The sequence below is a fragment of the Sciurus vulgaris genome (genome assembly GCF_902686455.1).
Source record: "Sciurus vulgaris genome assembly, chromosome: 13".
Lineage (NCBI taxonomy): Eukaryota > Metazoa > Chordata > Mammalia > Rodentia > Sciuridae > Sciurus > Sciurus vulgaris.
In genome coordinates, this window is record NC_136474.1 from 52,799,383 (window position 1) to 52,825,932 (window position 26,550).

At 35.6% G+C, this 26,550-nt stretch overlaps 1 protein-coding gene across 1 annotated transcript in view; it reads left to right on the forward strand.

Moving 5' to 3' along the window:
- The window catches only part of TAF4B (TATA-box binding protein associated factor 4b), a 144,776-nt gene that overhangs the window by 73,191 nt on the left and 45,035 nt on the right, over positions 1–26,550 (forward strand). Inside the window, exons 10-13 of the mRNA XM_079109408.1 lie at positions 7,261–7,430; positions 12,038–12,168; positions 18,632–18,757; positions 24,838–24,894. Coding sequence (XP_078965534.1) covers positions 7,261–7,430; positions 12,038–12,168; positions 18,632–18,757; positions 24,838–24,894 — 484 coding nt within the window. The remainder of the gene's footprint in view (positions 1–7,260; positions 7,431–12,037; positions 12,169–18,631; positions 18,758–24,837; positions 24,895–26,550) is intronic.

Sequence of the window (26,550 nt, forward strand, 5' to 3'; positions counted from 1 at the left end):
ACATGAATTGCTTCATTAATTCTCAGGCTGAGTTCGGGCTATTGTTATTATCGTGTTACTGAAGATAAAGTTTTAGAGAGGTTAATTGCTTTATTTTTCATAAATAATAAGTGACAGAAGTCAGGATTTCAAGCTAGTCAATTGATTCCAGAACCTTCATTTTTGCCTACTGTTCTCTGCTACTCAGTACTTTGCAATCAATAGGCCAGGACACTGTTTTGAGCACATAGAAGTTCCTTACATATTTAAATGCAATTTACCTACTACTGTGTTAGGAATGATAGATGATTGATATGATCAATAAAGTTAGTTATACTGGCGTTTAAGGCAAACACATTGACTATTGGATTAAAAGTCATTGAAAGATCTACCGTAACAGACAAAAATGTACTCTTTGATGTTCATAGTTGTAGTTGGGGAAGTGATTTAAAATTCTGAAAATAAATTAAGCTGGTATTTCTAAAATAGGCATTTGAAGTGAGTTTGGTATATATAGATAAGGCTTTGGTAGCTGAAAGCAAGCAAGCAAGGTGAGTTGAAGGACCAGCATAAGAAGGGAATATCCTGAGCAGAAGCTGGAATCAGTAGGAGCTATTGATAGCAAGTAATGGGAGGGAGGAGAAAAACTGGGATCACTACCTGATAGGCCTCTAGTGCTCTAGTGTCAGACTGACATCGTGGGGTCATGAAAGGTTTTTTTTTTTTTTTTTTGAAACAGAAAAGGAATGTGATTCATTCTTCTTCAGAAGAATTAGTCTAGTGTTATTGCAGATCCTAAGAGGGTGGAAGAGATTTTAGAAGGCAGGCGTGAACTGTGGTTAACTTTATCAAAAGCAAAAATAATTAGATCAACTTCTGAAGCCAGAATACAAGGTAAATGGGCGATTTTTAAAATTTTTTGCTTAGTACTGTTTTCCACTCCACAGAATCTTGAATTGCAAGCTTTTTCTGCTAAGGCACTCACTATTAAGTTTCCTTTTCTGAGTATCTTCTAAAACAAAAGATTGTCTAGTACTTTTATCAGAAGGCACTGCATTAAACTTTAAAAATTGGTTCAGTGATTCTCATTTTCTTCTTCTTTAAATTTAAATAAGGCCATATCAGAATCATAGGTATCCTAAACATAGGCTTGATTACCCTCCTGTCCTGACTTTATTGATAATGCTGCTTGAACAGTGTTGTCTTTGCTTTCCTTCAGTCAGCCTCCTTTGCTTGAGGGAATTTTAAACAGCTTGGGACTTGGGTGCTGTTTATTGTGGCACCTTTCCTTATTCCTTCAGTAGGGGTCCTCTTCTGCTCCTCCTGTCATCTGTAACCATGGCAACTGGCAGCTATACTAGAGGGAACTATGTTTCGCTTCGGGCCAGATAGGAAGAGAGATGACAGGGAAGAACAAATCTTACTGGGCAGTTATTTCCCTGCTTATTTGCAGGGAGGGGCTGGTGGATTCTCAAAGACAGGGCACTTTCTCCTCAAGGAATTCTGTTCAGTTCATGTACTGTGCTTGACCTGGTCCTGGTCCTTCTGGCATGTGTGTGAGATCTCAACAGGAGCTCTGCTAGAGAAACAAGATGCAGTTTACAGGAGCTTATGAACTGGCACACATCTGAAATTATAAACAATTTTTTTTTTTTTTTTTTTTTTTGGTACCAGGAATTGAACACAAGGATGTTTAACCACTGAGCCACATCCTTAGCCCTTACTTTAAAATTTTGAGATAGGATCTTGCTAAGTTGCTGAGTCTGGCTTTGAACTTGTGATCCTCCTGCCTTAGTCTCCCAAGCTGCTGAGATTACAGGTGTGGGCCACCCTATCTCTCTTGTAAACAGTCTTGAATGTATATGTGTATAGGTCATATGAAATTACTTTGAATAACTTCAGTTTTATTTATAAGGAAGGAATGAGGTTATATGTGTAAGCTTCATCTTATTTTCTGTCTTTAGTGTTTTTAAATGTTTATTTTTAAAAAATAAACTACTCATTCTGATTGGATAAACTGTGTATTATAGTACACCTTTCAAAAGATGGAAAGGTACATAATGTGGTATAAAGTTCTTTTTCTGTCCCACATGTCCATTTTCATCTCTGAAGGAGAATTTCTCATGTATCTTTCTAGGTTTATATTATGTTCAGATGATGTATTCAAGGTGCAATGTTTTCATTCTTTATCAGTCCAAAGAGAGCTGCCTCATTCTTTTAAGTTTCCAAGAGGGACTTCACAAAGCACCTAATCTAAGTTATTCATTTTACTGAGTTCCAGAGATGGTAAGTGACTGGTTAGGATTTTGTTTTGGAGTGAATCGGCTTTTGCTAACGTATTCTTAGTTTTCTCTAAAAAATTAATTGGTAATAATTGTACATATGTATGAGGTGCTGTGTGATGTTTTAACACATGTATACATTGTGCAATCTTGAAATCCAGGCCATATTTTCTGTCTCCTCAAACGTTTACCATTTCTTTGTGGTGAAAACATTCAAAATTCTTTCCTTTAGCACCTTTCACCTTTCTTTTTCTTTCTTTTCTTCTTTTTTTTGTACTTGGGATTGAACCCAGGGGTACATAACCACTGAGCTACATCCCCAGCCATTTTTTATATCTTATTTAGAGATGGGGTCTTGCCGGGTTGCTTAGGACTTCACTAAGTTACTGAGGCTGGCTTTGAACTCGTGATCCTCCTGCCTTAGCCTCCCAAGCTTCTGGGATTACAGGCGTGCACCACTGTGCCTAGCTTCCTTTAGCTCTTTTGAAATATACCACACATTATTGTTCTGTGTAGTCATAGTCACTGTGTTGTACAGTGCTGGGCTTCACAACCAGAACCTCATGTCTGTTAGGCAAGTGTTGTACCCCTCTTCTAGGGCCTTTTAAAATAATGTTTTACTCAGATTTGGGACCATCTTTATTTTTATGATTTCTATCATTCTTACACTTTAGATAGTTAAATGTTTAGATGTTTAAATCTGGACATGCTACTTGATTGATACAAGTGGAGAGTTGATTCTTTTTTTTCACATTTTTTATTGATGCATTGTAGTTGTACATAGTGATGGGATTTATTATTATATAGTAGTTCTTGAACACAGTATAACAATGTAATTTGGCCAGTATCACTTTCCAGCACTTCTGCCCACCACCTCCCATCCTTTGGTTCCTTTCTGCTACTGATCTCCCTTTAATTTTCATGAGATCACCTTTCTTTCCCTTTTTCCTCTCTAGTTTCTGCATATGAGAGAAAACATAAAGACCCTTGACCTTCTGAGTTTGGCTTATTTCACTTAACATCATGGTCTTTAGTATCAAACATTTTCCTGCAAATGACATGATTTCATTTTTCTTTATGGCTGAATAAAATTCTATTATGTGTGTGTGTGTGTGTGTGTGTGTGTGTGTATATACACACTCCTGCTCCTGGACACCTAGTCTGGTTCCATAGTTTGGCTATTGTGAATTGTGCTGCTACAAACATGTATATACGTGTATCACCGTAGTATGATAACTAATTCTTTAGGATAAATACCAAGAACTAGTTTAGCTGAGTAATATGGTATTTCCATGCCTAGTCTTTTGAGAAACATCCATGCTGATTTCCATAGTGGTTGTACTGATTTACAGTCCCATCAATAGTATGAAAGTATTCTTTTTTCTCCACATCCTCTCCAGCATTTATTATTTGTATTCTTGATGACTGCCATTCTCCCTGGTGTGAGATGAAAACTATAGTTTTGATTTGCATTTGCTTGATTGCTAATAATGTTGAACATTTTTTTATACCTATTTGGCCATTGGTATTTCTTCTTTCGAGAAGTATCTGTTTAATTCATTTTCCCATTTATTAATTGGATTATTTGGGGCTTTTTTGGTGCGAAGTTTTTGAAGTTCTTTATATATTCTAGAGATTAATCCTGTCAGAAGAGTAGCTAGCAAAGAATTTCTCCCATTCTGTGGGTTCTGTCTTCACATTTCCTAGTTCTTTCCTTTGCTGTACAGGAGCTTTTAAATGTGATGCCATTTATTAACTCTTGGCAAATTATTTCCTAAGCTCTAGGGGTTCTATCGAGAGAGTTGTTGCCTCTGCCTATATGCTGGAGTATTGATCCTACATTTTCTTCTAGGAGTTGCATAGTTTCTGGTCTAATTCTGAGGTCTTTGATTCATTTTGAGTTGACTTTTGTGCAGGGTGATAAGGGGTTTCATTCTTCTACATATGGATACCCAGTTTTCCCAGCACCATTTGGTAAAAGACTGTTTTTCTCCAGCGTATGCTTTGGGAAGTTGATTCTTAGAGCCATTCTGAGCATTCCATATCTTTAATGATACCTTTATAATGCCCCCGACCCTACTGCTTTTTGGTACCTGGGATTGAACCCAGAGGTTCTTAACCACCAAGCCACATCCCTAGCCCTTTTAATTTTTTATTTTGAGAAAGGATCTTGCTAAGTTGCTTAGGGCCTTGCTAAATTACTAAGGTTGGTCTCAAATTTGTGATCCTCCTGTCTCAGTCTCCCAGGTCTTGGGGGTTACAGGTGTACACCACTGTGCCTAGGTAGTAACACCCATTTTATTTTATTTTATTTTATTTTATTTTATTTTATTTTTATTTTTTTGTCAGTGCTGGGGAATTGAACCAGGGCTTTCTGGTTGTGGGCACTCTACCAACTGAGCTATATCCTCAGCTCCTCCATTTGATTTTTTTTTTTTTAGGGCGATTCAATTTATTAAAATCAGTTAATACAACACTATAATAATAAATTTAAACCACAACCAGCCCAATATATGCACAAACTGTGGTTGACTAACTCAAACAATTTCACAATTAAAAAAAAAAATTCAACAAACTGTAAATATAAAGCAATTTCTTTAATGTGATAAAGACCATCTCATATCATACTATCTGGTGGAAAGCATAGAGTTTGCAGCCTATTATTAGGAAAACAACAAAAATGTTTGTTTATTCTTTTTTTAAATTTATTTTTATTGTAAACAAATGGGATACATGTTGTTTCTTTTTGTACATGGAGTAACAGCATACCATTTGCGTACTCATACATTTACATAGGGTAATGTTGTTTGATTTATTCTGTTTTTTTTTTCCTTCCCCCCCACCCCTCCTACCCCTCTTTTCCCTCTATACAGTCCCTCCTTCTCCATTCTTGCCCCCTCCCACCCCCCATCATGTGTTGTCATCCGCTTATCAGCGAGATCATTCGTCCTTTGGTTTTTTGAGATGGCTTATCTCACTTATCGTGATATTCTCCAATTTCATCCATTTGCCTGCAAATGCCATAATTTTATTATTCTTTATGGCTGAGTAATATTCTATTGTATATATATATACCACAGTTTCTTTATCCATTCATCAATTGAAGGACATCTAGGTTGGTTCCACAATCTGGCTATTGTGAATTGAGCCGCTATGAACATTGATGTGGCTGTATCTCTGTAGTATGCTGATTTTAAGTCGTTTGGGTATAGGCCAAGGAGTGGGATAGCTGGGTCAAATGGTGGTTCCATTCAAGTTTTCTAAGGAATCTCCACACTGCTTTTCAGAGTGGCTGCACTAATTTGCAGCCCCACCAGCAATGTATGAGTGTACCTTTTTCCCCACATCCTCGCCAACACCTATTGTTGCTTGTATTCTTGATAATCACCATTCTAATTGGGGTGAGATGGAATCTTAGTGTAGTTTTGGTTTGCATTTCTCTTATTACTAAAGATGTTGAACATTTTTTCTTATGTTTGTTGATTGTGTGTAGATCTTCCTCCATTTGATTTTTTTGAGAGATTAATTTTTTTCCCCACTGAAGAGACATTTTAATATTGAGCTGTTAGCATACTGTTAAGACCACTGTTTGTTTGTTGCTTCACTTTGAACTCTTGTGTTTTTCTTGTTTCTCTTCTATATGTTTGTATGTGGGGTCTCTCTTCCCCTGCATTTTGAAGTTGACTGTCAGAGGGCTTCATTTCTTGAGTGTTTGACAAACTTTTTTTCCCCATTCTGGACACAAATGCACAAGGAAACTCATAATTTAATTCTGTTGACCTGGAACTACATAATATAATATTTCGCCCATGTAATAAAGTAAAACAGCATCTTTTTTGCATAATCTTACTTGTTGAAATAATCTTATCCATTGATATTTACCTGTTACATGCCAGTAATTTGACTATTATTACATATGATAGAAAGGATGCTAGGATGGATTTTAGTATGTATTTCTTTTTATGGGTAAGAGTATAGCTTAGTGGTAGAGTGCTTGTTTTTAACTGTATAAGACTCCTGGGTTGATTCCCTGTATCACAAAAAATAAAATGAAAAAAAGTTTTTCTTCTCTCTCTACCCTAAAATATATATATTCACCTTAGTACAGTAGCTGTGCAGCATTTCTATGAGATAGAAATAGCTGTTTAATTTTGTTGTTGCAAAGCAAGGAGCTCAAGCATACTTTGTGTTTTTATATGTATGCCTTTTGTACATGTATATATATGTGTGTAATTTTATATTTTGTATCTAAACCCTTTGTAGCCAATTGCTTGAGGATGTGGTTTGATGTATTCAGTTGATACAAATGGAGAACCCTAGAAGTCTGAAGCAGAAAAACAAAACTGGTTTTAACAATTTGATTTCAGAATAGCCAGTTGAGTAAGCAGCTTCTTAAAAGTCTTATGTGGTACAGACCTTTTAGGACCTGGGGGTTTCTGCTGCCCCTCAAAAAGATGGAATGGGCTATGGGAATATTCAGAGCTTTTAACTATCTTGGATGAAAATAGAAGTGTCTGTTTTCATTTCTTTGTCTTTCCTTGAAACAGATTTATGGATGACTTAGTGTAATTCTGTATCACTCTTGGTGTATTTCATTTACCAGAGAGGAAAACATAAACTCTAGAAGACAACATTCCTTCTTGATTGATCTTTCTTATACTAAATGTGTGCTAGTTTTTAGAGATGCCAATTAATTTTAAATTATTATTAGGAAAGATAGCCATTCTTCAAGTCTTCTTTTGATTGGATGAATTAAGTAAAGTAATGCCATTAGTTAAAAGGAGAGATCGGTAATTTTCTTGCTCTCTGTAGTAACCCATTCTCTGTTTCTTTCTCTCCCTTTCTCTCTCTCTCTCTCTCTCTCTCTCTCTCTCTCTCTCTCTCTCTCTCTCTCTCTCTCTCTCTCTCTCTCTCTCTGTCACACACACACACACACACACACACACACACACACAAACACACACCCTACCAAACAAATGTAACTTTCTTTTCCTATTAGAGATGAAGATGACATCAATGATGTGACTTCAATGGCAGGGGTCAACCTCAATGAAGAAAATGCCTGCATCTTAGCAACAAACTCCGAATTGGTTGGTACACTCATTCAATCATGTAAAGATGAACCATTTCTTTTCATAGGAGCTCTACAAAAAAGGATTTTGGACATTGGTAAGTACAGTTATGATTATTGGTCCGATAGGAATACCTGTTGAGGTAAAATATTTTTAAAAGAGATCACCTGGAACTCTGAGGCTTAAACAAGTCTTTAGAATTAATCAAGATTTTCTGGGTATTATCAAAAGAAGTATTTTATTTTATAAATTATTAATATAATTAAATCTTTAATAGATAATAGAGTAGATCATAACTTTAGATAATAGAAGGTAAGATTTCATTCCAGTTTCTTGATGGGGAATAAATGTATATTTTTACATGAATATATAATGTGGTGTACTGTTTTTTCTATCCTATTCCTTATTTGGCCTTTAGGCAATATGTATACAAATACACTCTTACATTATATTTGTATTTATAAGCTATAGGAACAACCACTGAAATCAAGTCCCTTTTTCCTTGTCTTAACCCTTAAATTTTCTCTAGGTCCAGGAGTAGTGTCAGGTCCTTCACTGTGGGAAAGAATATGGGAGAGAACACACCAGTGTAGATACTTGCTTAGCTTTTTGTTGTTCTTAAATCATAAACTCATTACCATGTAAGACTACAGTCTCCCCCACATAAATTGTTTAAAAGAAAGAAAAAAAAAAAAAAAAAAAAAAAAAAAAAGGACAAGTTGCAGAGAGCATTTTTGTGTTTGAGTTATGCTATTTTTTGTAACTTGACCCTAGGACTTGTCAGGGACCAGCTCTTCTTCTTCAGTCATATCACATTTTGGGGACAGGTGCTAATGAGCTTTGAATGTACTTAAGTGAGAACCTTTGTGTTTTATACTGAATGTTTAATACAGAGTTGATTATTTGTGATTGATTTATGCATCCATGGCATATATAAGGACTACAAAGTATATTACTATTACACATTTTAAGTCTACTTTGCAATTAATAAATATTTGAACTGCTACATGCTCTACAAATGACCACTTTTTCATTTCTATTTTAATTTAAGGGTTTGTCTCTTTTATGATGAAAAACTAGAATTTGCAAGTAGTTGAAAAGATAGGAATTAAGAAAATCTGACTGTGAAATGTTCGTTTGCTGTTTGCTTGTGTTTTTCCTACCTCTCTTTCCTTGGAACTGTTTCCTTCCTTCCTTCCTTGCTGGCATTTTCTTCTTTGCATGTGTACTTTGTACTACTGTATTGGAACCAGTTCCTTAATTATGGAGCAACCTAAGTATTATACCTTCTTTTGATAATTAATTGGTATTTTAATTCCTTAATGGCATATAATTATCTAAAGCATTGTAGAGTAGAAGTAGATACTTAGGTTTATCTATTCCTGTTCCCTTCCAAATTTTATTTCTAATTTGATTTAAACCTTGATTGTATGATTAAAAAAATTTAGCATTGAAAGAGCATTTTTGGTTACTTAGGATGGGGATCAGCAACTTTTTCCACAAAGGGCCATATGGTAAATATTTGCCACTTTATGGCCCATATGTTTTCTGTCACAGCTGCTCAGCTCTGCTGTCTTAAGGCAAAAGCAACCATAGACAACATGTAAACAAATGGGCAAGACTATTCTTAGTCTGCTTGGGCTGCTGTAACAAAACATATCACACTGGATGACTTAAATGAAAAACATTTATTTCTCATAGTTGTGGAAGATGGAGGTGTGAGATCAGTGTGCTTACAGGGTCAGGGTCTTGATGAACATCCGCTTGGTTTTCTTACTGCCATTCTCCTCCTGTGTTCTCATGTGGCAGAAAGAGAGGTAACTGTCAGATGGCTCATTATCCCATTCAGTAGGGCTCTATCTGTGACTTCATTATCCCGCCCCACCACCACTCCGACCCCCCCTCCCCCCACCAGAGTCCACTCCAAATACCATCACATTGGGGATAGGGCTTCACCATGAATTGATTAGTTGTGAGGGGCACAAATATTCAATTCATTGCAATACTATTCCCATAGAACTTTTTAACTACAAAGAGAGACAATATTTGACTTATTGGCCATAGTTTGGCAGCCTCTGCTTTGGGAGAATAAGGGAAAACTATTTTTATTTTTAGTTCTTAATGAAATGCAAACTTGTCATGTAATTTGATAGTAAACTGCAAAATAATAATTCTGAATTAGCTAAGGTTCAATAAAAAATAAAACTATTGCATGAATTATGTTAATGCATTTCTAGGAATGTTTTCCATTTATAATAAAATTCCTTCTTTGAAGAATATGTTGGAACCAAGGCTATTCTTGGAAAAACTTAAATTATGCTGGATGCCTGTAATCCCAGTAGCTTGGAAGGCTGAGTCAGGAGGATTGCAAGTTCAAGGCCAAATTAGCAACTTAGTGAGACCTTCAGCAACTGAGTGAGACTCTGTCTCTAAAAGTAATTAAAAATTAAAAAAAAAAAAAAATGGCTAGGGATCTAGCTTAGTGGTAAAGTGTGTCCTGGGTTCAATTCCCAGTAAACCACAACTATCCCCTCCCCCCTATCACAAATTTACCCAAATAAATTTTTTAAAGATGGTTTTTCTATTTGGATAATGTTAGAAGATTAAATGCCAATGTCCTTTATTTCCGTAATTACCTAAATTAAATTGCACAGGCATAATAAAATCATATAAGCATGCAAGCACTAACTAGTACTGCTTAATCAGCTATGTTGAATTTGTAACAGAATTGTACTTAAAAGTGGAAATTTCTACAGTATTTAACTTTGTAACTTTAAATAAATCACATTTTATTACCAGCTAATGAAAATACTTTAGAATATTTGTTCTTCTCTAAGCCCTGGAATTATTTTTAATATTTTAAGAATTGGAAATTCTAAATGTTAGATGAATTACCTTTATTTTATAAATACATATGAAATTATTTTCAAAGGCCCCCCCACCCCAAACACTGAATATTTTTTAAATGCTCATTTACTTTCATGTTGGCCTGAAATATGTCATTTTCCATTTACCCTATGTTTAATTGTAATTTTAGTCACTGGATTGTTTGAAATTTTATTGTCCGTTCCATAGAAGGCCCCACTATTTGTTGATGCAGAGATTTATGATAAAATAGATTTGTTATGTTTTTTTCCCTGCATGAATCTGAAATTGGAGATGAATTCAGTTTTGCTACAGAATAATTAAATACATTTTAAAGGTGTGGTTTAGGAGAAATTGGAAAAAATTATGTCTTCTTTCTATTTGGTTTACTATAGACCACATTTTAAATTAAAGTTTGATATTTATTATGCAGTAATGTCAAGGAATTTAAGAATTGTTGGATTGGGCTGTGGCTGTGGCTCAGTCGCAGAATGCTTGCCTAGCACGCATGAGGCACTGGGTTCAACCCTTAGCACTGCATAAAAAAAATAAACAAGTAAAGGCATGCTGTCCATCTGTAGCTACCAAAAAATTTTTAAAAAGAATTGTTGAATTAATTAAGGCATATTTTTGCTATAGTTGTTTATCCTTTGAAAATGAGTATGTTTCATATAAATTAGCATGTGGAATCACAGTAATTTTTAAAACTTGCTATGCAGGTATATGTACATGTTAAGAATAATCATAGTAGTATTTTAAAAAGCTCATTTAAATTTTACTACCTATTTGCCTGTATATTTAGATTTAGATCTCTGTTGATAAAGATGGTTTCACTGTGCCTGAGAAATACAACTCTGTGTGTGTGTGTGTGTGTGTATGTGTGTGTGTGTTTTAAGTAGTGGGAATTGAACTCAGGGGTGCACTTTACCACTGAACTATATCCCTGGCCCTTGTATTTTTTATTTTGAGATAGGGTCTCACTATGTTGCTGAGGCTGGCCTTGAACTTGCCTAGGGTGGTCTTAAACTTGGGATCCTCCTGCCTTAGCCTCAGCTTCCCAAGTCACTAGGATTATAGGCATGTGCTATTTTACCCAGTAAGAAATACTACGTAAATATTGATAAAGTTGATATGTAAATGAGCTTTTACCTTTGAGTATGTGGTCCATGTTGTTTTTCTGGAACTTTTTTTCCTAGTTAGCAGAAGGAAGAGAAAAGGTTATTCAAAGAAGAGAGAAGTTGTTCAAAAGGGTGGGTGAAATGATGAAGCTTTGAACACATTTCACCTTGTAACTTGATTACCAGGTCATTTTCACAAAACATGAGTTAGTGCAAAATATATGTATGATTGGTAGTGGACAGAAAGAGTGTAGGTACATCTTGTAGACAGCGTGTTAACAGAGACTTAACAATCTGAATTTTCTTGAAATAAATGCCATAAATTGTTAACAGTGTCAAACAGGGCGAAATGTAATTTTCTATTTTTTTAATTACTAAAATTAACAGAATATGGCACTAATTTCTGCAGTTACCATTTTCCTCCCTGAACACTAGACTTGATTTGTGTTCTTATTAACTTTGTCCTATAAATGACCTTGCAAGGAGAATGATTCTAGAGGCTAAGTGAAACAATGTCTATATTTTCTGAGGCTTCAGGCTAGGTTTTATTAATGTAATGTCTAAGATCTTTGAAGTTGTGACTTTACCAGGAAAATCATAATCTCCAAACCTTTATTCATAATGGGTATGACTTCCAGGGGGAACAGAATACCTGCTGTGCTAATTATTTCAATTATCAGCCACTACTAAAACATGTAATGGATTTTCTCTGCTTCCACAGGTAAAAAGCATGACATTACGGAACTTAACTCTGATGCTGTGAACTTGATCTCCCATGCAACACAGGAGAGATTACGAGGCCTTCTAGAAAAACTGACGACAATTGCTCAGCATCGAATGACTACTTACAAGGTAAAGGAAGTTGTTAAAGAAGTACAAAATCTTGTCTCTTCTGTAGCATTATAGGTAGCTTTGGAGCATGGATTCATATTCTAAATGTATTTTTAAAAGAATGGTTGAGCCATATATTTCATATTAGTAGAAATTCAAAGTATTCTTAATTGGCTTTATTTAGATATACTTACATAACAAAAACTGGAATTTGAAATGGTATCCAAAACTTCTGTGTTGGTATAGATTGTAATATGCATCTGTTCTGCCTGAGACTTCTCTTCCTTGAGAGTTTGATTGGGAAGAAAGATATATTAGGATGAAATCCTGGTTCTCTTCAGTAGTGTGGACTCTGCTAGCATTCCTATTCTTTTTAGTAAGTTACGTGATTGCATCAAGTGCTGTTACTGGTACCACTTATTACTGTTCTTGGCTGCTTTTATAAAAACTATATGCAAGAATAGCCTGTCTTGTCCCTAGAGGTGTGAACTAAATGAATTGCTGTTAACAGGACAAAAGCCCTTGATGTATTTGAAGTATAGTTTTGGAAGACGGCAAATATATTGGTTGATTAGGGATTTAAAAAATAAAAAGATAACCTGGGATTAAAATAAATATGATAATTCTTCCCTTCTTTATCAAGAAATGCTAATAGCTAGATTTTGAAGACAGTGGTACATATAAATTTACAAGGTTTTGAGTTTGCAAAATTGGTCATTGCCATGGTATTCTAAAAATATGTTGAAAGGAATTCAGAAAAAATATCATCCACCACACCACCCACCTATAAATTCCCTGGAGAAATCATTCTATTTTCCTTCTTTTTTGCTTCATTTAGAACTTTAAGAAATACATATAGTTGCTGAAGTTCTTGCTTGCATGAATCTTTATGAGAATTTATTGATAAACAAAAATAGGGGATCAGTGGAGAAAAGCTGTGGAGAAACAAAATAACTTTTTTTTGTGTGTGTATGTAATTCTAGGAATTTGTCCCTTTTTTTTTCCTGGTTATCTAATTTGTTAGCATGTAACTTCATAATATTCTCATAATACATAATATTCTTATCCTTTTTATTTCTATAAAGTCAGTGATAATTATCCTACTTTCATTTAAGATTCTAATTTGTATTCTTTTTTTGTCAGTGTAGCTAACAGTTTGTCAATTTTGTTGATGTGTTCAAAGAACCAACTTTTGGTTTAATTAATTTTGTCTGTTTTTCTGTTCTCAATTTCATTTATCTCCACTAAAGTCTTCATTATTTATTCTACTAACTTGAATTCAGTTTGCTCTTCTTTTTTTTTAAATTCTATTAAGTATAGGTTTTATAAGTATAGGATCTTGTTGCCTCAAGATCTCTTTCCTAATGTAGGCATTTACTGCTATAAACTTTAGCACCGCTTTCACTGCATTCTATAAGTTTTGGTATGTTATGTTTTTTTATTTGTCTCTAAGTTTTTTCTTGAGTTTTTTTTTTTTTTTTTTTGACCCATTGGTTAATTGGTTAAGAGTATATTGTTTAATTTACATATTTGTGAATTTTCCAGTTTTCCTTCTGTCGTTGACTCATTCCACTGTGGTCAGAGAACATACATTGTGTAATTCAAACATTTATTGGCACTTACGTAAACTAATGTGCAATCTGCCTAAAGAATGTTCCATATGTACTGGGTTCTGTGTACTTGGGAAACTGAGGCAGGAGGACTGCAAGTTTGAGTGCATCCTTGGGAATTTAGCAAGACCCTGTCTCAAAATAAAAATAAAATGGTCGGGGATATAGTTCAGTGGTATAGTGCCCCTTAGTTCAATCTCCAGTACTTCAAAACAAAACAAAACAAAACAAAAAATCCAAAGGGAATGTTCCACATGCACTTGAGCAGAATGTATATTCTGCTTTCATTAAGTTTTGATTTGATACATGTCTGTTAGATGTATTTGGTTTATGGTACTAAGTCACTATTTTCCTGTTGATCATCTGTCTAGATATTCTGTCCATTGTTGAAAGCAGGGTATTAAAGTCTCTGCTATTGTAACTCAGTGGTTTAGTATGTACACAGTCCTGGGTTCCATTACCAACACAAAAAAAAAAGAAAAAAAAGAAAAAAAAAATCAACACTGTGCTTCACATGTTTGACAATGATGTGTCTTTCTTAGTCATCTTTCTGTTCTATAACAATTACTTGAGAGAGTAAACTTAAAAAATAAGAAAAGTTTATTTTGGCTCACAGTTTTAGAAATTCTTATCCATGGAAAATTGACCCCATTGGTTTGGGCCTGTGGTAAGGTAGTGTATCACAGCAGAAACATGTGCAGTGGAACAAGATGTTGACTTCATGGCGTCTGGGAAACACAAAAGAAAAAGAGGAGGAGCCGAGGGTCCCAAAATCCCCTTCCGGGGCACACCTCCAGTAACCAAACTCTAAACACTAGGCTTCATCCCCTAAAGTTCCACAGTCTCCCATTGGCATCACCAACTGTAAACCAAACCTGAAACACATGGGTCTTTGGGGGACAGTTGAGACCCAAACTATTGCAATTCTGATAAATGAACCCTTTTATTTTCTCATTTCTGTCTTTCTCTTTAAATTAAGAAATAGGGTCTTGCTGTGTTGCCCAGGCTTGTCCTTAACATCTGGACTCCAGTGATCCTCCTGTCTCAGCCTCTTAAGTAGCCTGAGCTACAGGCCCATTCCACTGCATCCAGTTTCTTTGTCTCTCTTAACAGACTTTGACTTAATGTTCATCTTGTCTGATAATTAGCATGAATACCAATGCTTCCTTTTTTTAAAATAATTTTTTAGTTGTCAAGGACCTTTATTTTATTTATTTATATGTGGTGCTAAGGATCAAACTCAGTGCCTCACACATGCTAGGCAAGCTTTCTACCACTGAGTCAGAACCCTACCCCTTCCTTTTGGTTTTATGTGCATGAAATATCTTTTTTCATCCTTTTGTTTTCACTCAATTTGTATGTGTTCATCTAAAGTTAGTCTCTTGCAGACAACATATAGTTGGATCATGTTTTTTTGTTGTTTGTTGTCCCTCCCCCCATCCTCCACAGCCCCCCAACCTCTGTTTGTCTCTACTTTTTGACTGAGGAGTTTAATCCATTTACATTTAAAATAATTACTGCTAAGAAAGGGCTTCTGCTATTTTGTTACTTTATTTCTGTATACCCTACTGTTTATTGATTTTTTTTTTTCTTTACATGTGCCAATTTGATTTACTTTTGTATATGTTTTCTTTCTTTTTCTGGGGATCAAACCCAGGGACTCATGAATGTCAGACAAGTGCTCTCCCACCAAGTTTTATCTTTATCCGTTTTTGTATATTTTCTAAGTGGTTGCTTTGGAGATGAGCAACACCCTAAACCTGTAACAATCTAGTTTGAATTGATATCTTTAATTTTGTAACATGAAGAAATTAGTTATCTTTTTGGCCCTTTAACTTTTAAAAGTGCCTTAAAATTTTTTCACACCTGAATTCTCCTTTTTCCTACCTTAAATTGTTGTTTCAGAAATACAGGAGTACATCATCATTTCTATTGGGATGTTTCTGTACAAAATGTAATGTGTACAATTTAGTATGGAAGAGAATTTTCCCAAGTAATGTTTATTGAGCTCTATTGTGTGTAGCCTTCAGATGGAATTCTTCTGTTATTTATCAATAACATATGTTTCAAGGAGTTAGTTGCCCTAGGCAAAATGAATAGTATCTACTCCTCCTGGAAGACCTCACTGACTTAGCTTAAAGCTAATACTTCCTTGACCCAGTCTTATATACTGCCTATTCTTTTTTAATTTTTTTGGTACTGGAGATTGAACTCAGGAGACACTCAACCACTGAAGCACATCCCCAGACCTATTTTGTATTTTATTTAGAGACAGGGTCTCACTGAGTTGCTCAGTGCCTCGCTATTGCTGAGGCTGGCTTTGAACTCACAATCCTCCTGCCTCAGCCTCTAGAGCCACTGGGATTACAGGCATGTGCCACCTTGCCCAGTATACACTGCCTATTCTGATTGATTTTTCCCTGTCTGCTTTTCCTCACACATTCCTTAGTACAGCTAATGCCACCATTGGAATTTACATATGTAGAAAGACAAAGGATTATCATCCTTCATTAAACAGAAATAATACTCATTTAATGATACTTGAATTTAGTTCAAAATTACCCTTATTTTGTAGAGTTTAATTGTAATAATCTTTGCATCAAAGATTCAGGCTTGTCCTTGAGTTTTTAGTTCATCCCTGATAGGATTTATTTTTATCTGTACAATGTAGGAAATCCTAGTCTCTGAATATATAAAAAAGTGAGATTCTAACATTTCTTTCTTCTCTGGACAGCCATTTACTTTTGATAATCTTTTACCTGGCTAGGTATAATTCTCTAATTAATCATAAACCATAAACTGATATTTAGGTAAAGAAGTAAAAAATGACATGTCGTACAGAGCTTTTGATCTTGCTGCCAGGTGTTTTCCCACTAAAGATAAATTTTAGTCTGTATGCCTGTGGCCATGGAGAAGCTTCATTGTTTTCTAGTTGAAAAGGTACTGTAATAGTTCTTTAGATGGGATTCACTTGATAGTGTTGATATTACTTGGGTCTACATATTTTCATTAGTAAATCATTTAATATGTAATGTTTGGTAAAACCCTACTCTGTTGGTATATGAAGCCTTCATTTTGTGAGGCCTGCTGAGATAGGAAGCAGTGTGGTAAGACTGGGGTTAACTGTTGTTTAGAAAGGGTTAGAGACTCAGTGGGAAAAGGACAGGCACTCCTTTGTTTAGTATTATCTGGAAGAGAAAAGGAAGAATGTATGATGCCAGAGGCAGTTGGGAGAAAAAAGAAACAGAATGGAAATGTGATAGGGTTAAAATTTAGAAAGTCTGCACTCTTTTTAATTTAGTGTTTGTTGTCCTTTTTACATTAAATCCTGTCAGTAAACTATCTCCAGAGTGTCTGAACACAAAAATGGTAAAGATGAAGTATTTAAGAAACCACTGTTATTATGTTTAACCTCTATGGTTGGCCTATAATGTGTTCCATATTCTATCTTGTATTGTTTAACTTTAAAAAACATTTGGGAATTCTTTGTGTATTAAGCATGAAGTAAAATAAGTAGCACTAATACATCCTTCTTCCTTAAACTATGTAATACTCTTTTGATCTAGTTAAATACCAACAATAAAAATTTAATTTAAAAAGAATCCTGGGCATATGAAATCTCTCATTCCCAGTTAATTGAATCAGCATAAGCTTGAGGATAAAGCAAAGATGGGAGTGGTGCTGTACACTGATTTCCAGACCAGGCACTGACTGTTGAACTTAATGTTCAGTTTTTCTGCTATACAGTTGCAACCTCCAGATGTCTGAAATACTGAGATGAGTATGTAGTAGGGTGTCTTTAACATTGATTGGGAAGCCCACACAATGAACCCGCCTCTAAACCTGACTATTCAGGAGGCTGAGGCAGGAGGATTGCAAGTTTGAGGCTAGCCTGGGCAACTTAGAGAAACCCTGTCTCCAAATAAAAAATAAATTAAAAAAAATAAATCACTGGGGATGCAATTTAGTGGTAGAGTGCTTGCCTAGCAAGTGCAAAACCCTGAGTTCTATCCCCAGTGCAGCAAAAAAAAAAAAGAGAAGAAAAAAAAAGCAGAAAAATTCCCGTACTCCTCCCTACCCCACCCCTGTTCCCCAGCAAACCACACACAGGTCTGTGCATTACAGAGGACAGATAGGTAAAGGAAATTAGAAAATATTTAGACTGGAAAGCAGAGATTAACACTTCATATCAGAATAAATGGGACATTTTAAATTTTATCATTTTATGGAAAAATTAAGACAATTATACTTCTGTGTGACTCATTATAGATTATACATTTATTTTCTTTGACTACAATTTCTGTCTAAATTCATACCTTAAGGGAATTCTCAAAACAGGGTTTCAGGATTCTAATATTTGTCACTTGTCTTATGTTGTATTTTGATAGAAGTTGTATTCATTTGTTAAGGTTAGACTAACCAGAGTGATAACTTTCATCTTTGGTTTATTTTTCAGTGGGGGGATTGTTTCTTGCTTTTCTTGCCTTTTGTCTTCATAGGCCTAAATTTAATTACTCATATTAAGGTCTGCTGAGATCGACAATAATTTAACTAAAAAGATTTAAATTATAGGTAAATGGTATACTTTCTTGCATTCTTCTTCCTGTAGTTGGCTTAATTGCTTACCTCTGCTCCCAATGAGGTTTAGTAGAATTTCTCTTTGAAATGTAAATGTTAGATCATCTCTCAAATTTTAAGGATGATTAAGATTCCTGGTTTTTGTTTTGTTAAGTTTACTTATCAGAAACAAAAATAATACCTGAAAATTTAGCTTCCTATATGTGTTGATGTTACTGTCTTACCTGAATTATAACAATATCTAATGTAGAATGCATTGCCCAGGATCATCATAAAAACTTTTTTTTTTTTTTCAGACAAGTGAAAATTATATCCTGTCTAGTGATACTCGGTCACAGCTCAAATTTCTTGAAAAGCTGGATCTATTGGAGAAACAGAGAAAAGATTTAGAAGAAAGAGAAATGTTACTTAAGGCAGCCAAGGTAAGGGCCTACATGATTCATGAGTTAACACGGCCTGTCAGTGAGGTCAGAATTGGCTTTATCATTGGTTGACTGTCTTGGCTTTATTAAGCCTTTAGATTTCTCTGGAGGATTTCTTAAAATGAAATTAGTAATGGTATGTCTCACAGCCAGGCTGGTGTGGTACAGTGGCTTTCAGTTAATTTAGTTCAATGAGTCATAATCTTTTGTCTCTTCACTTTCATTTCTTGGGAGTCAGGCATCATGCCTACCTACCCACCCACCCCAGCTCCCAGGTAAAATTGTTTTGTAAAAGTTTAGGATAAGATTTGATATGTGCCAAGTTAGAGTTCAGGAAATAAAATTTAGAAAGTAGACAGAAACATTATGGATAAAATTAGGAATAATTTAGATTATATGAACTAAAATATAAGATGATTGGAAATGAGTTAGAGAGGAAAAGAGAACAAACAAGTGAGACTATATACTCACTTATTTCCTTTCTTCTTTATTTAAATGTTTCCCATGACTATTAATGCCAGATGGGGTAAAAGTTTAATGAGACTACAGTTTGCATTTTGTAGCTCCACACTTATTCATAAGCTTCAGGGCCATTACAAGAAGTCTTAAAGGCTGAGCACTGAAGTCTTCATTTTTTTTTTTTTTTTTTTTTTTTTTTGAAGCACCTTAGTTTTGATTTCTAGTTTTCTTGGAAACCTCCCCTTTTAGAGTATTTGTTCCTAATTATGTACCAATTGCTTTTTTGTTTGTTTTTGTTTTTGTGATACTGGAGATTTAACTCAGGAGCACTATATCTTAAGTTTGTGACCCTCTTCCTGCCTCAGCCTACCAAAACACTGGGATTACAGGCATGTGCCACCATGCCCAGGGTACTGATTGCTTTTTTGAAAACTAAATTAGAAATAATTTCATATCTGTAGAAGAGTTGACCAGAACTGCATCCTCAGCCCCCTTTCCCCTGTTTTCCATTTAACATTTTATTGCATTTGCTTCATCTCTGAAGCAAATTCTAAACACACACACACACAAACTTTCATTGATTTGTCCATACGTCTGTCTATAAAAAGTCTTAGACTTTTTTTTTTTAAGTATATTCAGAGTTGTATAACTGTAGGCACTAAGTAATTATTTTCTGAACCATTTGAAAGTAGTCTTCAGATATGATAACCCCTCACTCTAAACATTCTAGTATGTATTTGTGAAAATAAGGACAGCCTCCTTTGTAACCCTCCAAGTCAGGAACTCGACAATGTAACACAACTATCAATTGTTGTAGACACTTGACCTAATTTCACCAGCTGTCTCCCCTGTGTCTTTTTTCTCCTTTGTTTCATTTTCCATTCAGGAACATGTATTGCATTTTGTTGTAATCTCTTTTCCCATTTGTTCAGTTAGTCTTGGTCTTTCTTGTTAATTCACGTCTTTAACAGTATTCGAGAATGTAGGTCTTACTTTCTGAATACAGGATGACCCTCAATCTGGATTCATCTGGTATTTCCTCATGACCAGTCATGCATTCTTGGCAGGAATGCACAGAAATGATGCTACATTCTTCTTGGCTGACCATTTCAGAAGGTAGCCTTGGTCACCTGTTTGTGTAGATGCTTTCTAGTTCCCTCCATTTTAAATTGACCATTTCCTCCTTTGTAGTTTTTTAGTTCTTTGTAGGAAGCTATTTAAGATGATACCAATGTTCCATTCCTCAAATCTTCCATGTATCAACCTTAGCATTCATTGTAATATCTGCCTGGATTAGCCACTTCTGTGATGGTTGCCAAATGCTAATTCTTTATTTCTATTAGCTCACTTAACGTTTTTTAGTATTCTACAATATAAAAGAGCTCCTTTCTCCCTTGGTCATATTAGTATGGGCTTATGAATTTCTCTGTCATTCAATCAATCAGTTGTAATCCATTTCTGTTTTTTTTTTTTTTTTTTTTTTTTTTTTTTTTAATACCAGGAATTGAACCCAAGGCTGCTTAACCACTGAACCACATCTCCAACCCATTTTTTTTTATTTTTTATTTTGAGAAAGAGTCTTGCTGAGGCTGGCTTCACACTTGTAATCCTTCTGGCTTAGCCTCCCAAGCCACTGGGATAATAGACATGGGCTACCGTGCCTGGCGCTATCATTATTTTGATATTCAAATTGCTTGAGTGGGAGACCCTTTCAAACTGGCACTTTGGTCCTTTGGTTACTCATTGAACTTGTCCTTACTTTCTGTCTCAGGGTATTCCAGGCCCAGCTTTACTATTCCTGCCCCAACCCTGGAATCAACTCTTTCTGTAAGGAATTCTGTTTCTTTTTATTGAAAATAATAGTCAGAAACCACTATTAGATATACACTGTTCTCATTGCTTAACAGAGTGTCAGGCCATCTCATTGAAGAAATCTAGGAATTCGTAGTATGTGTACATATGTAACCAACTATATGTTAGTAACTGTTCTTTTATCTGTGTGTGTATATTATACAATCATGAATTCAGATGGATCCCTCCAACTGTAATCTAGTATTGTCGGGTTCTTTCTATCCTTAAACCTTTCCATGTTAGTAAAAACTCTCTCCAGTAGTCAGAAACTTGGCTCCCGTCATCCTCAATATATTTAACTTATGTCCTCAATCAATTTAGCTCTCAACTGATCAATGAACTAATCCTTCAGTGTAACTAATATAACTAATCTCTCAACTTGCCATGCTACTGACATCTCTGTCGGTTACTGTTAATTCTTCCAGCCCCATTTCAGTATCCTTCCCATTAACCACCATACCCATTGGCCCATGCTTCAGTGAGGTGCCCTGATCTTTTGCCACTTTGTATTCTCGGTCATTGGCCCATACCTTGATAAGGTGTCTCAGCCTCAGCCCCAGTGCTGACCTCTGCCTTGGGAAAGGCAGGGAAATAGGACAAGATGTTCTTCCTTGAGCCCACAAGTGCTATAAGCAAGCACTCAGCCATTGTAATGAGGTGGTTTATTAGTGTTTTATTTCCAGTTAAAGTGCTGTAAACAAGGTCATAAACTATTAAAAACAAGTCTAGTAGTGATTATTGAATATAAGTTATGATACTTTCTCTTGGTCTGTTGACTCTTCCTTTTTTTTTTTTTTTTCTCTCACCAGACAGACTTTAAGTGTTGTAATGCCCCAGGTTTCAGTTCTAGGCCTTTCCCTCTCTCTCTTAATTCTCTCCTAAGATCAATTTCCAATTCAGCATACATCCTGAAATTCTGGGCTCTTGCGGCTAACTGCCTGCTTCATATTGCTTCAGTGACTAATAGGCATCTCAAATTTATTATGTCCAAAAAGACTCTGATTTTTCTTTTCTCTCTTACAGCTTTTCTTAATTCAGTAGATGACACTCGTCATTTGCCAGATGTTCAGATCAAAAATCCTAGGAGTCATCTTTAGCTTCTCTCTATCTCCTTTTCCCACATTCAGTTCACTTCCTATTCATTTCTGAAATGTATCCATGGTGATGTTTTCATCACCATCTTCACTACTATAGCCTAAACATCTTTTATATAGACTTTTATAATATCTTTTAACTGATCTCCTTTTCCTTCTACAATCCCTTCATCAAACTATTGTGAGAATAGTGTTTTTATAACAAAAACGAAAAGCTTTCAGTGGCTTCCTGTTGCATTTAAAATAAAATCCAAACTTTTTACCAAATTTGATAAGGGCCTTACATTGTCTTGTCCTTACCTCCCTTTTGCCTCAAATCACTTCCTCTTTCCTCACTCCACTCTAATTACACTGGCCTTATCCCTGCCCCTTTGTTACTAGGGATTGAACCCAGGGGCGCTTTACTGAAAAGCTAGATCTCAGGGCTTTTTATTTTTTATTTTGAGATGATCTTACTAACCTGCCAAAGCTGATCTAGAATTTGTGATCCTCCTGCCTCAGCTTCATGAGTAGCTGGGGATGTGCCACTACCCCTGGCAGTCTCACCAACCTTTTTGTTCCTTGAGTATGCCAAGTTTGTGCCTCCCAGGTACAAACTAATTAGGCATTTAAAACTGAACATTGGGTTCTTTCCCCTAAATCTGCTCTTTGTTAGATCTTTGCCTTCTCAGAAAGTTGGAATTACCATCCTTTCTTGTTGCTTAGGCAAGGTCCTAAGAGTCATTCTTGTTTCCTCTTTATTTTCTATATCCAGCCCATCGACGGCCTGGTTGGCTTTACCTGTAAAATGTGTTTGCAGTCTAATCATTTGTCATTATATCCTTTGCTGTGATGCATTCACTTTTCTCTTACTCAGTCTCTTATCCAGAACATTTGCTTTGGAATGGTCTTCTCATTGCGCCGAGTGCCTGTTCCTTCAGTCCTGAATCCCTACAGTGCACCCTCTACATGGCTGCAGAAGACCCCTTTGGAGTCACCTCAGGGGCATCTCCCTCTGTGCCGTAAGCCACCCTCTGGTGTCTTGTTCTTACAACTGGAATTAACTCCCCTACAAGGCAACACATGATCTCCAACCTTTCTTCCCTTCAAATTTTCTGTGTCAATCAAACATGTGGGCCTTCTCTCTGTATTCGGTTACACCCAAGTTTGTTCCCATTATAAGGCTTTAGCATTTACTGTGCTTTCTGCTTGGAATGTCCTTCCCCCAGATCTTTTCATGGCTGCTTCTTTTTTTCTTATTGAGACATTTACTCAAATGTCATTCCTCAGAGATAACTTCCATATTCATCTAAAGAGGTACTCACCAGTCTTATCTGTTTCTATCACATCTTTCTATTTATTTTCTTTATAGTACTTATCAGTCTCAGCATTTTTACTCATGTGAAATATTTTACATATCATACATCTCCAAGTCTAGAACAGTGACCCATAGTGTAATATCTGCACTATGAATAACCAGTGGCTGGTGGATGACTATAATAAAGATGTAACACCCAAATGTGCCCATTTTATACTGGAGCAAAAAATTATATATACACATTATATATCATGTGTATATGTATATGCATATTTGTATATAAACATGTACACATTTTCATTCTCTCAAGATTATAGATACAATAACAAAAGAGTCTTAGTTTGACTCAGATGAAGTTGTTATAGTAGATTGGTACTAAAATGGAGAAAAATGCATGTTTTAGGTAGAATTTAGTATAGGTAGTTAAGTGATTGAAATTAAAATGCATGCTTAAGCCTCTTGTGCTTTCTTTTAACAAAAAGGAAACCCTCCATCTCGTGCTTTTCTTTAACAAAGGTATTGGTAAATTCATAAAACTATCAGTTAAACTTAGTAAATAGATTACTTTTTAGTTTTTAGCTTGTTAGCTGACTTTGGTTAGTGAAGGTTGAACTGTATAGAGCAAATACTCAGATTTATAGGAGTTAAGTAACTCCATTAGGATGAATAAAAAGGATACACCTATCTCAAGCATGTTTTCTAGTGAATATATATTCCTAGTTTCAGAAATGAAGTTTATTATCTTTTGTTTTATGATTAAATTATATATAACTGATAGCTTCTTATGTCAGTCTTCTAATATGAAAAGTGGCATTCAGTAAACATTTATGAACATTTACTTGTGCCTGGCATTCTAATGTGTTATAGAGAAAAGACACTTTAATGAAAATGGTGGAAACATTGAAATGTATTTCCTACTTTTGAAAATTATGCTTTTAAAAGAGATTTGTTTCAAGGTGAGTGAAGTTCTTGATTTTCATGGTCCTTAGAAATAATCATGTGTTCCAAAACTGCCTTTACCTGAAGATGAGCCAATGTTGATTGTTTTCATTCTTTTGAGCCAGCAGTTCTCTTTTTCTTCATGTGTACCATCCATTTTTTAGTTTTCAGTGTTCCGACAAGAACGTCATGCCTCAACTGGACCTGACTGACATTGTTAGCATCATTTCAATATAAGCTTCCTTCAGGCTAGAACGCAGCAGCCGGCCCAGATGATGAGGGGGAGAGAGGGCGGGAGTGCAGCTAGACTGGATTGAGGCATTGCCCCTGGAGCTAGGATTTTCAATCACAAGTGAAATTGTCGTTTATTAAATATTTAACGGTGACTATGGTGTTTAGATGCTCGTAATTTCTATTAAAATTTTCTTTTCCTTTGATAGAGTCGTTCCAATAAAGAAGATCCAGAACAGCTGAGATTAAAGCAGAAAGCCAAAGAGGTAGGACTTTCAAGTCACCATGCTTCTCTTTGTGTTTGAGGGAAGGTTGGCAGCTCTCTCCTGGCAATTAGGTCAGGGTTTATTTTGCTGTTGCATACCATTTGCAGAAGCCTTGGGGAAGGACAGGAACTGCTGAAGGCAAGGGCAGTACTTCAAATGAGGTCAATGAGTTATGTGCTCTCTTTTTAAAATTTACTTTCAAGGCTTAGGCCTGTCTAGAAATGACTCTTTGTAAACTTCAGCAGTGAACTTGGAGGAATATAATGTGGGATTAAAAAAAAAGAAGAAACTTTTGAGATTTAGCATCTGGGACTGTACAATAGGCTACATTTTTCCAGGGTAATTGTTCGTTTTGTAAATCTGATACTGCTTATAATTCTTTGGCTGGGAGGCGGTACTGGGATTTAGTTTTAAATGGAAAATGCCTCTGGCTTTTAATTTTCTGGGCCCAGCAGTTTTCTGTTCTGGAATGGAGCCCTTGTTTCACACAGTTCATGTTTAGCTGCAGGGGTTTTAGTTTATAGCTTAGACTGGTTAAGCTTTTACTCCCAGAGGCCTCTGCATAGCAACTGTAGAAATCAACAAATAAGTTCATTTATGTCTGCAGCCTCCTCTCAGTAGCTGACTTTTTACATTTCCCAATATCCATTTCCTGACTTTTCTAGCCCCAGAGAAAAAAGCTCCACTAATTGGAGCTTATTTTAATTGAGCCTTAATATTGGATCTCACTGGAGTTGCCCCCAGAGCTGCTGAGAACAGAATGAAATAAAAGTACCTAAGGTTGAAGATGTGGTGTGTGTATGAGTGTGTGTGTGTACACATGCGAGTGTGTGCATGCATGAGAATTTTCACTTGACCTACAGATTCTTTTCACTCCTGAATAAATCATCAAGCCTGTTCACATTTCTGATTAAGGATCTGACAGCAGACGATAATAAAGACAATCGAGGTGTGAGACGTGTGATATGGAGCTGAAGAAATTGGTTTCTATAGTTACTTGACTGATTTCATGCAATTTTTAAGGATCTTTGTGCTAAATAAGAGTGATTTCCTGAGCAACCTTTTTTTCCTTAACTGTGCCTCTTGAACTATGAAATTTGTTGTTGCTTAACATTGCTGCACTTGGCTCCTAGGTGCCAGCAGCAGCAGGTTATTTATGAATGTTTTAAAGGCCCTTATTGTTTGGATTAATGTAGGAGCTGAGGCAAAACAAATGGAAATCTAGTAAGATTCTTACAATCAGTGTGTTGTGTTTTCATTAACATACAGAAGGGAAATATACGAACTCTGGGTAGAGAGGTATCAGGGTTAGGACGAGGAATGCCAGAAAGGGAAAACATTAAAAGGGGTTAAACCATTTTATTTTCAACAAAATATTTCTCATGCTAATTTCTTTTCAGTGGAAAATTTATCTAAAAATATTAACTCGAGAAATGTACCTGTCTTTCCCATTAAGCAAACATGGCTTGATGATAGATTATTTGGGGGTGTACAACCCTATCATTGCTCTTTGTTTTAATTAAGGTCTGCTTGGATACTTACCTCACTTTCTTCTAATTGTATCCCCTTTTTGGAAAACATGTACCTGAAAGCTTACCCTTTTAACCTTAAAGATCTCGCCCTTTCTGTTCCTCTTCCTTTATAAACATTAGGTTA